Source organism: Nasonia vitripennis, chromosome 3, assembly GCF_009193385.2.
Source record: "Nasonia vitripennis strain AsymCx chromosome 3, Nvit_psr_1.1, whole genome shotgun sequence".
NCBI lineage: Eukaryota > Metazoa > Arthropoda > Insecta > Hymenoptera > Pteromalidae > Nasonia > Nasonia vitripennis.
The window spans coordinates 22,817,309-22,831,703 of NC_045759.1; the positions used below are offsets into that span (position 1 = coordinate 22,817,309).

The 14,395-nt window shown below is 45.9% G+C and overlaps 1 protein-coding gene across 2 annotated transcripts; it reads right to left on the reverse strand.

Moving 5' to 3' along the window:
• Window positions 1–31: 31 nt before the first annotated feature.
• Window positions 32–11,332, reverse strand: LOC100121335 (solute carrier family 41 member 1). 2 transcript variants are annotated; one of them, XM_032598219.1, is made up of 9 exons: window positions 11,236–11,332; window positions 5,617–5,739; window positions 5,085–5,306; window positions 3,715–4,043; window positions 3,097–3,421; window positions 2,724–3,018; window positions 2,443–2,648; window positions 2,213–2,361; window positions 32–1,979 (listed from the first exon to the last, which is right to left on the reverse strand). In XM_032598219.1, the coding sequence occupies exons 3-9, from the start codon at window positions 5,302–5,304 to the stop codon at window positions 1,803–1,805; spliced, it is 1,701 nt and encodes a 566-aa protein (XP_032454110.1). In that variant the 5' UTR covers window positions 5,305–5,306; window positions 5,617–5,739; window positions 11,236–11,332; the 3' UTR covers window positions 32–1,802. The 2 variants fall into 2 exon arrangements, with proteins under 2 accessions (XP_032454110.1, XP_003425685.1); XM_003425637.5 differs by lacking the exon at window positions 11,236–11,332 and adding an exon at window positions 8,582–9,424.
• Between the last annotated feature and the right edge of the window lie 3,063 nt (window positions 11,333–14,395).

Here is a 14,395-nt window from a genome sequence, read left to right on the forward strand (position 1 = left end):
GGTTTGGAGCATATAAGTAATAAACGAGAGGTTTGAGATAGTATTTTGGTTTTATTATTCGGATGTTTCTTTGTGTATGTACAAATCTGACGGAAGACCTCTTGATTTTTTTGGTAAACGGCTCTATTGCGGGGGTGTACTATTTTCACAAGGTGTGCTTCGGTATAAAATACGAGTTAACAATATAATACTGATCTACGCTCATTTTGTTGGCTGTGTGTTTTTTTTTTTTGTTATTGGCTTCGAGGTTTCTGGTTACTTTGTAACATTTGGTATGCGTAAAAAGAATGTACAATCGGGAGACGGTTCTGCTTAGCCCTAAAATACTATACGAATTTCCTTGACGACGTATAATATTAATTACGTATAATAATACTTTTAATAAGCTCGATTATTACACTAATTACTATTATATATATATATATATATATATATATATATATATATATATATATATATATATATATATATACATATATATATATTTGGCAAAAACGTTGTCGTTCGGCGTAACGATACCAGCACAAGTATACATACACTCGCTGCTTTTTGCGCAAACAGTTATACAAAGGCGTCGATCGACCAAGATTGAGCTAACGGTAAAACACATCATTGCGAAACCGTTTGAAGAAACAGCTGTTTTAAAAAAAAAAAGTTAAACACTGTCGTTCTTTCACGTATATATATATATATATATATATATTTACAAAACTCAATCAACGTTAACAACTATAACATTACAAACACAACATCAGGGGTTCTCGTCACGATAACGGCGAATTGAATTATGCATGGTATATAGTTCGTTACATATATCTCTATACACTATAACACACGACTGCAGCGCACTGTTAAAGCGTCGAGCGAAGCCGCATCTCTTTACGTAACGCACTATTCTTCGCTCGCGGATAACAAAGAATTATATAGCAAAGGTTAAAAGGTAACTGAATAAGCTTACGCGAGGCTAGAAAGCTGTATGCGTATACTATGTATTCTCTATTTGGCTTGCATATCAACAAGTTTTGATTAGTCCTTCGTACTCTACGTTTAATTGCGCAATTGCTTCGGATTAACCCTTTGACTCTTGCTAAAAATTAAGCTAATGAGACGTTCTCAGACGCTGTTCACCGATGACCATTACACAACCGAGTCAAAGGGTCGGAATTTCAACAAGGCTTCGTTGGAAAATCTACGCGTTAAAACATCTCTTCAATCTGTACAATACAATACATGAGAACATAAAAAAGAAAATTGGGTTAAAAAGTATCTGGCGTTCCATCGCAAAGTACGAGCGTGTTTTCGGAACGCGAGCAACAAATTGTTACGCACGCGGTTATTTCTCGGCGAAACAATAGCAACGACAACAACAAAAACTGCGAAACGTTTGCGTATATGCGCCGAATCGTTATTTAGCGTATTATCTTTCTCTCGTTTGTACTGGTATAATAATCGTTTCTGTATACTTAGTCTCTCGATAACCAGCGACGATTTCGGTACATACACTGAGCGCTTTATCACACAGCGGTACATGATGACTCGTGCGCGCATCGATACTCTCTCAGATTCTCTCTCGGCTCGTCGTATCGTCGGGCAAACAGACAAAAATCGTTTGTACACTGATATCCGTTAAAAAGAAAGGGAGGGAGCGGCTCTCGTCCCGAACATACCATTAATATCATTCGCAATGAGAATATCGGTTCGGAGTATTTTTCGTGTTTTTTTTTTTCTTACACTGTCGGACGAGAGACGCTGATTATTATTTTGTTTCTTAAATCGCATACGAACGTATACGCGTATTGTATTTAGCTTTGGTATTCGTGGTTGATCTCTTTGAGGAAGATGAAGGCCGCAGCCAGCAGCAAGGAACCAGACAGGTCGCCCAGAGCGGTCAAGTACGGGATGGCCGAGTTGTCGGGGTCGATTTTGTACTTCCACATCACGTGGATCATAATGTGCGCGACGTACAGCAACAGCATTACCTGAAACGTGAGGAATATTACAGATGTTAAATATATTCTAAATTTATCGATGACCGGGTACCGGGTCGATAAACGGTGCGCGCGTCGTACGGAAAGTTCTTTATCTTTGCGTATAACTCGCTCGGCTTTAAGAAATTCCACAGCGAGTGACGTGCGTGTGATCTTCTTTTATTCTCTCTCTCTCTCTCACTCACTCACTCTTTGTATCAATTACCTCCCGTATCTGTACATACCTGTAGGACGGCCACAGTCAAATAAGATAACACAAAGTAAATGTGTATCGTTGATTTGCCCCATTGGATGTAGTCGGCGGCGAAGGAGAAGGCGATGTGGCCCGGTATCGACATGCTGATGAGGAGTCTCGCGGTTTTCGCGGACGGCTCTGCAAGAAAGGCAAATCGTTATCATCGATCGTTCGCTTGAATCGTCATCGGTCGGCATTTTCTATTTCAATAACTCTTACCTCCGTGGAAGAGAGCCTTCCAAGGCGAGACCCACGTCTTGGTCCACGGGGGCAGGATTCCAATGAGAGTTGACTGATGCAACATCGTCGAGATTCTAGAGGCTTGCACGGATACCAGGTTGCCGCCGATTCCGTTGATGATCGGCTGGAAGATGACGAAGCCCTGCAGCCTGTCCACCGCTTGATCCAGGATGAGACCGCCCAGACTGAAAACGACGATCGCTCGTTAATCATCAATCCAATTATTTTTGCGATTAAATCGACATGGTTCCCGCACTCACCCGCTGATGAAGAGGGCGGAGATGACCGGCGTCCAGCCGGAGGTCAGCACGTGCTTCGTGTACTTGTTCTTGAGAACGATGCAGATCCAGATGGGCAGGAGGATGACGAAGACGGCGATTATGCTGTACAGGATCCAGATCTCGTGATCGAGGCGCTTGTAGAGCGCCGAGGCTATGGCCGACAGCACGCTGATGGAGACGATGTCGCCGATCGAGGCGGCCAGGGGTGTGGCCAGATTGTCCGGGTTCATGCGCGCTCGGTGCGCGCCCATTATCACCGCGATCATGGCGAAGTCTGAAAAAAGAGTTGCCACGATGTTCAAATGAGTTTGTTCGACGCTTATCTCGTTGATTTTTATATTTTTATATTTACCCAAGATGAAGCAGGAGCTCGTGGCGGTGCAGATGCTGGAGGCCATCATGAGGAGCGAGTGCTCCCAGGAGAACTTGCCGTCCATGATGGCGCCGACGGCCGTGGCGAACAGCGCGACCAGAGTCGCCGCGACGATCGCCTGGACCTGGACGAGGGCCAGGTTACCGATTATCATCTTGATGATCTCGCGGTAGCCCTTCATGTTGCCCAGGTTCGCCTGGGTGCTCAGCCTCGAGGCCAGGCACATGTCCAGGTTGCCCTTGAGGCCCAGCAGGGCCGGCACGAGGATGAAGATCTGCGAGACTTCCTCGAACACCTCCCAGTCCTATGCGTTTCGAGAAAATCGTTATTATGCTTCTTAATGAGCTATAATCAGCGTAATTGCCCGCTTGTATATGGCGCTTTAATTAAGACGTCTTCTCGTGTGCGATTCATATCGAGTGCCACTGACCCAGGTCACTCATTCGTACATAATATACACTCGGTGTTTATTTGCGCAAAAACTAGTCCCACGAACGCGTTCTTGCTTCATTCCTGCAGATAATCGAAGATATCTCGAGTGTCTCGTAATCGCGCGCGAAGATCGAAGTTCGCCGAATGCAAATCAAGTTTGATCACCTTAACCATGGCCAGAACAAGACCAGCACCGATGGTGCCCATTCCCGCGATGAAGAACGGCACGGAGATCTGCAGTCCGGTGTTGTACCAGGTCTCCTCGGTGATGAGGGGTCTCCTCTTCTTCTTCTTGATCGGAGGGTCCTCGCCGCCGTCGCCGCCGCCCATACCACCGCCCGTGGGATAGTCGGGATCGGGTTCCGAGTTCGTGACCGAGCAGATGGTCACGATCGAGCTTCCGCTCGACAACGAGCCCATCTCTGCACGTTTACCGCTTGATGCTTCCTTGCCGAGGGCGTTTCCGTTCGCAGCGCCGCACGACTTAAGGCCAGCTGTGGGTTCGGATAGATCGTCAATGCTTAATGAGAGGACTGCAAAAACTCTTTAGATTTCGGTCGAACTCGGGCAATCAGATTTTTAGGTCAGAGCTGAGGACGATAAGCGAGAGAAGAAATTTTCTAAGAATCCGACGGAGATAATTTTCGTATCAGCGCGGCTTTTATTACTCAGGCGCCGGCCCTGAAATTTTCCAGAGATCTCTCGCAGCGCATGTGCGATGTGCGTTTTATCGCGAAAAATCGTCGCCGGAATCCGCAAACATTAATAGTCGCGCTCGATCGACTATTATAATACGACGAGGCTTTATCTAATCCACTATTACATAGATGTAGAGTATATAGTGCATCGGATGTCAAGGTTCAGCAGAGGACGTCTCAATTGGCTCAAACGAATCGCGCAGACGCGCGTCGTGTATTCCGCACACATCGAATCGTTGCTCTCGAATTGTACCGGTAAAAAGCGCGCGTGTCTGCGTTTATCTGGCCTGCGTTTTTTTCCGACGACAAATCGATTAAGACGCCGAGGCATCCTTGGGCGTAAACAATTTCACAGCTGCCGATCCCCTACACCGAATTTTCCAGCGATCGGTATATTATAGACTCTTTGCGTATATATAGCTCATCGTGTCTATGTAGCGCGGGTCGCGGAAAGTTCCCCGAAAGCTCGCGAGGAGCGCGGGAAAAATCGACTTTTACGTGCTGTGTTGGTATGCACGAGATAAAGCCTCATTGACGCGATGTGTACCTTTGTGTAACGAGAGCTATCATTGACTGTTATGATTGATGTTTGAACAGCGTTGTTGTTTATTATACCGACGATGAGCGATGATGATGATGATGAAAGACACGTAGCAGGAGAGAAAGATTATTTGTTTAAACCGATGATGTGCGTGAGTGGAAAAGGTGATCGGCTCTTTGCTATTTTTACATCTCGTCCAGTCCCCTCTATACATCCATAAATCGATACGGGAGTGCAGCAGAGCTCTACCCTCGCTCACATAAGTACAAAGGGATAAGGGCAGGCGCCTTCCTTACCTGCAATTTTTTTGACAATGGCAGGCTCGGCCCTGATGCTCTCGGCCGTGGGTAAGTCCAGTTTCGTCCTTTCCACGGACTTGTCGTCGAGACCGTTCAAGGTCAGGACGATGCCGTCGTTCTTGCCGGGCGACATGTTGCCGCTTCTCTGGACCGGCTCCTGGCTGTCGCTCGGTACTCCTGGCGTTGATTCGTTCGCCAAGGCCGGAAAACCGACCATGTCTATATGAAAAAAAGAATTTTATCTTTTATCATATTTGCGCGATATGCTTTCCTTTCGCGGAACTGTGTTTAATATACGCGCGCAGGATCGGTACAACGATTCGGGCCGCGTCGCGAAGGTCGCCGATCTGCGCGCGCGTTACCGAATCGTTGAAAAAAGCAGCGAGCGAATGACGTATCGTGTCATAAGAACGATATTCGTGACTCGGAATTCCTTTGTTTAGCCGCGGCGATTGCCGACTTTGGTGTACAGCGTCGTTCGTGTGTGTGTGTGTGTGTGCGTGCGTGTGTGTACACAACAGGGACTTACCGTGTGCGCTGCTGGCTTAGGATGCGGTCCCCTGGAAGCCGCAGGAAATCTAGCAGTGCAGGATCGACCTGAGGCAGCTTCTGCTCCGACGGTCCGATTTCTGTCAGCTTTACTCTGCAAGAACTGCCGGACAGCCGACACACAGGCGGCATTAGTTTCATTGTTCTGTCTCGATTCGTTATATGAACGATTAAAATCTACGAAATCGGCAGCTTCCCTAAACCGACTTTGGATATATTACTCGCAGTCATTGCTCCAGCCTTTGTGCCGTCGCGGCGAAACCCTACACCTAGTAGAGACGTCTCTTTCTTCGCGAGAATTTTTCAACGACTCGGCGAAACTGCGGCTGACGATCGTAGCATCCTATATCTCCACGTGGACGGCGATAAAGGCGAGTCTCGGCACGTGCCGATTTTCCTACAATATATACCAATATATACTATCCGATCACGTGCGCTAATTATAATTTCGTCATTCAATCCGATGAATCTCTTTCAAATAAAACTTATTTTGTAAATCCAGCTCTCGATGTTTGAACTTTCGACGAGCACGTGCGGATATAATTATATATTATAAAAGTGAATCACGAAGCCGCGTGCTAATGCCCACCGCGTTATCTCGCGCAGCTATAATGCACTACGGCCTCTATACTATATACAGTATCCACGTGCTTAACACGCGATTAACGCGTTAAAAACTTTCAATTTCAAGTTTTTCCAGATAACGGTATATCTTTCACCGGCTTCGATTTCGCAATGCCATACACCGCGCGCGCGCGACATTGAAAGTGATATACAGTCGCGGGCAAACTTTTTCTATGCTTTTTATTAGCCGTACACGAAAATTAATACATATAGGCACGCGAGTGACACACTTTTCTCCTTTCCACTTGGGCTCGCGCGCACCTGGCAACCGCTGCAGTGGGCGGCCGCCGAACTCGACTGCGGTCCGTTTCCTTATTCTTCTTCGTTTTTTTTTCTTCTCATTCTTCTCTCGGAGCATTGTCAGTGGTCGCGTGCGCCCGCAAGACGGCCTGTAATAGGGGCATTACATAAACTCGGCCGCGCGCGTGCTATATGTGTACCGAGCGCTGCACAAATGTCACAGACACACGGAGAGACGGATGTGCGTGTGTGAGCAACGATAGCTTGATTTACGAGGAGGAAAAATTCGGCGCGATTGTTTTATATACCTCCTTTATTCGGGAGACCTAGTGCGGGATCGTAAATCAATTCGGCTAGATTCGGATCGTCGCGGACGAGTGATACGATAATTTTTATGCGTGCATTCATTGCCCCCACGTGAGTAATCGAGGCGCTTCTCTTGAGACCCGATGCGCGTCGCGCGGAGACGGTTAATCTCTTTGGTTCGTAAAACTGGATTAGCTCCGTAGGCGGCGAGTTTTTTTTTTCTTTTTCTTTTTTTTTTTTTTGTTGATCGAAGCGAAAGAAACAGCGCTCGCGAGCGGGAGAACGTATAATCATGTAATTCGAATTATTCAGAATAGAGAGACAGGTGTCGCGAATGAATCATAAATTGTACGAGCGGTGTAAAGGAGAGAGAATTTATTGACGATTATTAAAAGTTTTCAGCGAAGGTTGAGACTATAAGCTCGGATATATCGCCGAGAAGCCGCAGCGATTGCTGCTAAATCCGAATGTTGTACATTCGTTTAATTAATTAGTGGCTTTGTGCAATTATTGAATTTGCAATATTCATGCGCGGGAGAGATAAGGTGCATCGAGGCTCAGATTTGATTGCGGAGATAAGTGCGAGAAATTCGCGAGATTATAGCCCCGAGGACATCTGTGGATATCGAGTGCGGCAAAAGTGTCGCGGAAAAGAATAGACATATTGTGTATTGCTAACAGAAAAATCCCGAGTTATTCGCTCATTGACGTCAGTAGCACAGAAGTGCTCAGCTCTCGAGGAGGAAACAAAATCAAATCGATCTTAGTCGATATGTACTCGTGATTCATTGTCGCCGGGGATTTCGTCGTTTTACGCGAAAACGCGTCACAATCATCGTAGCACAGTACGATAATTACGCTCAATTATACATATCTGCGGGCACCTCTGGCCTCGTGAGAAAGAGCCATTCGCGTGCGGAGCTTCGATCAATGGCTTTTAGATTGAAAAGGAACACAGCTGTCATTTGTGTAGCTTTGGAGCTGCGGATTTTTTCACTCCATATACTCTTTCGAAAGCCGCGCATTTGTGCGTTTTTACGCTCGATCGATGACGATATGTATACAAATTTCTTGAGATAAAATAGAAGTCGCTCGCCGTAGTAGCATTTTTTTTGTTTTCATTTGCGAAAGCTACGGATATGGCTTATAAAATATGGGAAATTTCTCGCTGCAGATACATAATTTATGAATTTTTACTGGAATATAATGAAAAAGAAGAAAGAAACGGGTCGTAGATTATACAGTTTTGCATAATTATGTATATCGCGAGACGCACGCGCGGCGATTTTTTACGAAATTTTTTCGCGAAAAGCGTTTGTTACTCAGTCGAGCGATGCATTTCAGGTGTTCTCATGATTATTACATCGACGAAATTCCTTCGATTTGAAAAGCAGAAATTTTTATCGTAGATAAAGCTCCCGCGTATGACGACGATCGTCTCAGATTAGCACTTAGTCCGCACATTTTCCCGGAACGCATCAATTATACCGGGCTTCCTCTAAGACAGAGGTCGTAATTCGTGGAACGGCAAATATAAATTTTTTGAAAATAAAAAGACACTTTAAACTTGTTCAAATACGGCGAATCTCCGGCAAATATTTACGCATTCTCAATAAGCGGCAGACGCGAAATCCAGCGCTTTAGCCGCTCTTATCTGTCGACGATCTAATCTCCTCGAGCTGTAGACTATACAGTGAACCGACACTCTCTTCGCCGTAAATCCCCATGGCGTGTACGATACTTGTAATAATCGAAAAATTCGTGTAAATACTCACTGGGGAGACTGCACATGTCGGTGAAACTGCGCCAGCGTGCCCAGCTTAGTCGTGTAGACTTTGTCCAGCCTAGAGGCCTTAAACCTGACCGTAACGGGTCTGCTCGCGGGCCGTACAATAGTTTCCCTGCTTTAACGCAAGCAGAGCGGACACGAAACTCCTCGACGCAGCTGTTCTCTTTCTCTCTCTCTCTCGGAAATGAGTCCTCGGGCCGCGAGGAACCGTTGTCGAGCGAAAAGCGTGATAATACGCGCGGGCAAGCGTGTCGTTTTGTAGAGAGAGTGAGAGACGAAAAAAGTCGGTGTGTACGGGATCGCGTAATAACGAGACTTGAGAAAATGGAATCGAGAGCGATTGACTCGGGAGTAGCAGTCGAACTGTTCGTAGCACGCGAACGCACTTGACTAATGAAGAGAGAAGCCTCCGTGGCGCTTCTTGTCGTTTAGTCGCGCTCGTCGTCGGCGATGTGTGCGTGCGCGCAGCTCTCTATCAGCTGAGGCTCGTTCCGTCTTCGTCGGACTCGTTGGATCGCCGATGACGCTGTCTTCGCTTCGGTTTGTTTGATCGGCGCACAGCTGCGTGGATCTTCTGTCTTATAAGGTGGGGTGTACGCTCGAGCGCTATCTCCTGGGTTCGGCTTGCCTCAACGGCCGACGCCGAGCTTTCAAGCTCTCGCTCATTATTTTTTTTTTTTTTTTTTTTTTGTTCACTGAAGCGCACTGGCGGACACGAGCACTGTATAATCGCGTATAAGTATACGTAAATCGCGACGATGGAGAGCTAGAGCCCCGCGTGTACAAGCCGATCGAGCCGCGAGACCGGACTGGACCTCCGCGTGCGGTCACTCGATTCCTTATATCGCGCTGACCATGCTCGGCGCGCGCCGACGATGCGTTCTGCTGATTAGAGGGGATTTTTATTTTTCAAGCTCGTATGTGTTTGTGTGTATAGCTCTCCGTACACACAGGTGCGATTATAGCATCGGTCAAGCCGAGTCGGGGGTGTGTATCGCCGCCGAGCTTCTTTCTTTCTTTCTTCGTTATGCCGACGAGTACAGAGAGAGAGAGAGAGGGGGGGGAGTGCACGTAGTGCGGAGACCGGTGATTTACAGGAAAAAGTTTTTTATTTACCTTTAGATAAGGGACCGGCTGATTTTAAATCGGTAGGAGTAAGCCGGCTGGAGGAAGCTTCGATCGCGATTTCGGCGATCCGCGAGGAGCAATATATAAGCAGCGTGCTTCCGAGGGATTAAGTACCGTACTTTGCACATGGAGACGAGATTCTTGCCTTTTTTAACCGTGTCTCCATAAGTTATCGGACGCCTATAACGATCACATACAACAACGTGACTTTTAATTATGTCACGGGAATGCAATCGGATCGAGAGAGTGATATTATACTTTTAAATATTACACCGCACTTTTCCCTCGGTCTTATGTGTGTCTTATCTTCGACTCGCGCTTTGTCCTGCATGAAATTAACGAGGCTATCGCGCTCCTATTTCTGGATGATTGACTCCGCACGTACTAGAAAATTATGCGAACGCATGCTAATTTATGTGTTATACCGCAGCCTTTTTAACGACGTAATTTAGACAAAAAAAGGGTAGAGAAAAACTGTTTACGCTCGGTTTGGAACTCACACGTTTTATGGCTCGATGAATCGATGTATACTCTAAACAAACCATACGCGTTATATTGTATGCGTTTCGTAACGCGACGAATGTATCAATCAATCCGCGGTTTCATCCTCGTCGCCATTTCGCGCAATCAGAAGTGACCCGTAAACGCAATCAGCACGATTCATCGATTTTGCATATAAATCGAGAGGATTGCGCGCGTTAGGGAAATATTCCCATGATTCGCGAGCAAACGTTGCCAGCGACTTAATTCGACAAACAGATCGACTCGCGACAAGTGAAAGGGGCAATCTAAACATTCGGCGTATGACGTGCAAATATTTTCTCCGGATTTCGTGTGCCGACGGCTTTTATCGTATACTCATACGGGCCAGAATCGTTTCCGCGCGCGTATAGACTGTATATTATTTACTTATATTCCAAAATACAAGCTGCTTTTTTTTCTCAAGCTGCACGCTTCATCAAAAGTTAAACTACTCGAGGAGATAACAAAGAAACTACGCCGTCGTATTATTTCTAACGACGACGGTTATACAATCGCGCGAAAGGCGCCTCTCTACGGCTTAACAAAATAAAGTGGCAAAAATTAAAAATAGAGATAATAACGCACTAGCTCTCGTCAACATCCTCGAGCGTCGGTAAAAATTTGTCCTTCTCGTTATATGCGATTTTTCGTAACTTTGCACCACAGCGTGTCGCATTGACGTCACTCGAAATTCGAAGCTTGCTTTGACTACTACAAGACCTCCCGCGCGAGCGCGTATAATATCGTCGACTCGTGGTATATACTATATATACAGCGATGTCCAGTTTCTCTCGCGACGGCGCGTCCACCTGCTATCTCATTCGAATTATTTTGCGCCGGTAGGGAAGTCCCGCTCTCGGGGGCCGTTAACGCGATAAAAAATTCTAAGCACGCGATAAGGAAAACGTCACGATTTCTGAATGGAGTCTTATACGGGGAAGGATGCGTGGCGATATTATTGTCATGCGACGTGCGTCTGCAGCGACTCACCTTTTATCGTTGATCGATGCCTTCATCGAGATCGACTCGAGAGATGCCTCGATGCACAGCTCGCTCCTTGGCATCGCCTACTGGCGTTATTTCCTACGCCGGCCCTCTGGAGTCTAACGACGAGCTTACTGCGTCGAACCATCGAGATCTTTGGTTTTTTTTTCTCTTTATCGTTTTGTTATTTCAAAGTAATTCGCGCTCCTTTACCGCCTCGTAAAAGCGCTTCGAAAATAGATCAGAGCAGTAGCATCAGTGCGAACAGGAACGTCATGAGCATTATCAGCGGAAGGTTGTTGTTCAGGTTCGAAAACACGACCAGGAATAGAATTATCATAATAAGAAGTACTCGAATAAAACTCGCGCGCGCGCCGCTTTCCACGGATCGAGTCTCTCTCTCTCTCTCTCTCTCTCTCTCTCTCTCTCCTGTGCGTGTATATTCTTCAAAACCGATAAGAAAAGCTGGAAACACTGAATTTTTGCACGTACTCCGCGCGAAACGGCTACATTTTCGTTCGGACGGCGTTCGATCGGCGAGCGCCTTCGGACTGTTTGTGCTCCGCAGTCGAGCTATCGAACAGACTCGAGCGTATGGGGAAGCGAACGACCTGTACCAACACGATGGTTGCGAGTAACGACGAGCCGAGATCCCAGGAATGCCAAGCATTCGGGTTTATCTTCCGATGAAGATCGGATTCTTGATCCGCTTTTCCCAAGGGTGAGCGTAATCTCTCTCGAGTGCGTTGTTTGCAACGCGGGATTTTTAAATTTCTCTTTCCTCTACATACGCACACTACGGTATGGAAGGTCGGATAGTGTATTAAAAAGCTGACGGAGCTGCGTGGAAAAGTTTCGGAAAATTATACGACTATTTCGAGTTTGTGTACACTGAAATCGGTTACGGGAATCTGCCTCTTATCATTGTCAATATGAGGATATACGCGAAGCGACGAGTGTGTGTAAAGGTGTCTGATACACCGGCTAATGCGGAACTTTCAAAACATTTAACGCCTTCATTGTCCCGATCGCACACGCGCGAATTGTCTGCTCGAGATATAGGCGACAGCTGTGCAATCGGGAGGATTTTCACTCGAAATTCTGGCGAATCTTTTACAACGTGTTCATGTCAACAGTCGTAAGTCTCCCCTGCAGTGGAGGGTTCACTTGTGCGTGAATCATCGGATGTATTTTCAGCCGTGATGCTGACTTTTGTCGAAGAGACAATTGAAGTGTAGGCTCATCACGGGTATTCCCAGTCGGTATCTCTCTACTATCCGTCTCCGTTTGTTCTGCGAAACTTTGCTTACTCGCGATGAATAAGATTAAAATAAATCTGCATTTGTTTACCTACCGTTTTGCCCTGTAAAACAAATCGCGATGAGTCGCAAGTAAAACTTCAATCGAATCGTCGAAAAAATTCGAGGAACAATCAAAATATGTTTGAAAGCCCTGATATAAAAACGTAGACCGACTTTTATCTCCAAATACAATTTGGAGCGCGCTGCGCGCTACTTACGTTACGCGCTAATTGAATTCCGAAGAAATTCTCTTCCCCGCCCACGCGAGTCTCTCCCTCGGTGGCTACATTGAAAACTTTACGCGTAACGCCCATTAATCACCGCGATAACGATCGTTAATCATCCGCGATAGATACAGAACTGATTTTCTTCCATCGACGTATTCTGGGATAATTCTGGCGAAAAAGCTGCAGCGCCGTGCCAGAAATCTTCCACCTCATCTTCCGTATATAGCCTTAATTTTTTCCATAATTAACGTTGCGCAATCGTACGAGCGAACGATTCGGCGTTTATTCTTCGCGCATGTCGCACCTAACAACATGCACAACAAAAGATGACGTCAATCGTCGGGGTGCGCGCGCGCGCGCGCGAGAGAGAGAGAGAGAGAGAGAGAGAGAGAGAGAGAGAGAGAGAGAGAGAGAGAGAGAGAACACACGCCGCATCAAAGTGCCGTAAAATCGAGTTTAATTTTCCGCGGCGCTAAGCCCGCGTTGTAAAACTGCAATCCTTTCGGAAATTTTTATTGCTCAACGACGACGCAGCAGATGCATCGACCTTTTAAAATCTAATTCCGTCGCGCCATATACTCGAGCGATAAATTGCTCCTGGGAGTTAGATTATAAAAAAGTGGTGCGTGAGAGAAACGCGTATATTGTCGCGACGGGAGAAGCTTTGTTTGTCGCAACGCTAGCGTGAAGAGCCGCGATTGAATCTGAAGGTACGATCGCGCACTTAATAACAATGAAGAACATTATCGCGATTTTGATTCGAGTTATAGATTGCACTTTATACACTCCTGTGTTTGTGTGCTATTTCGATTTTCGCCGAGTTACGTTCCGAGAAGTATTATATCTTCGTACGCTATTTTGAATCGTAAGAAAAATGTCAAGGCCGATTTGTAGGACTTTATTGTTCTGTTATAATGCCGAACACATTATCTCCGCTCATCGTTTCCTCGTACGAAACATAATCAGCGGGGTTTGCATCAATTTCGTTTGTCGCCGCGCGATTCGAGAATCTTTGAAATTTTGACGAAATCCTTTGGCTAATTGAACGATTCACCGAAGGCGTAAACAATGTTGTAAAGCTCGAGAGTGCAAACTGAAAATAAACCAGAGTGGAATTTTAAGAGATCGATGTGAGAAAAAAAAAGCTCCGACGACCACACGTGTTTTCCATCTGATAATGCGATAAATAAAAGGAAATAAAAAGTAATTCGCACGACTGAAACTCGAGCTCACGTTTTGCAGAAGTGATAAGAAGTAGTGCAAGTTAGCGGAAGCGGTGAAAAAAAGTCTTCTCTCGCTCCTCCGCAGCGTTTATATCTCGTTCATATTGCCGCGCTTTATTTCAACGGCTGATGATGATGATCATCGCAATCTTGCAACATTATAATCAATTTGAATTTTGCCTCTTTCCGTCAGGTTAGTCAGGCTAATAGAATGTGTTTGATCAAATCATAGATAATATGCCCTCTTGTCTGCTTGTTTCTTTATCACTCGGTGCACATACAATTGGCTTTTTATTTACAAGCCGAGATAAGCGCATAATAGAATGGAATAGTAAATAGTATAATATACTTTACACTTTATATGTTGTGTGTGCGTGTGTGTGTATTTAATTGAATAATAGCGACCTTTGTGATT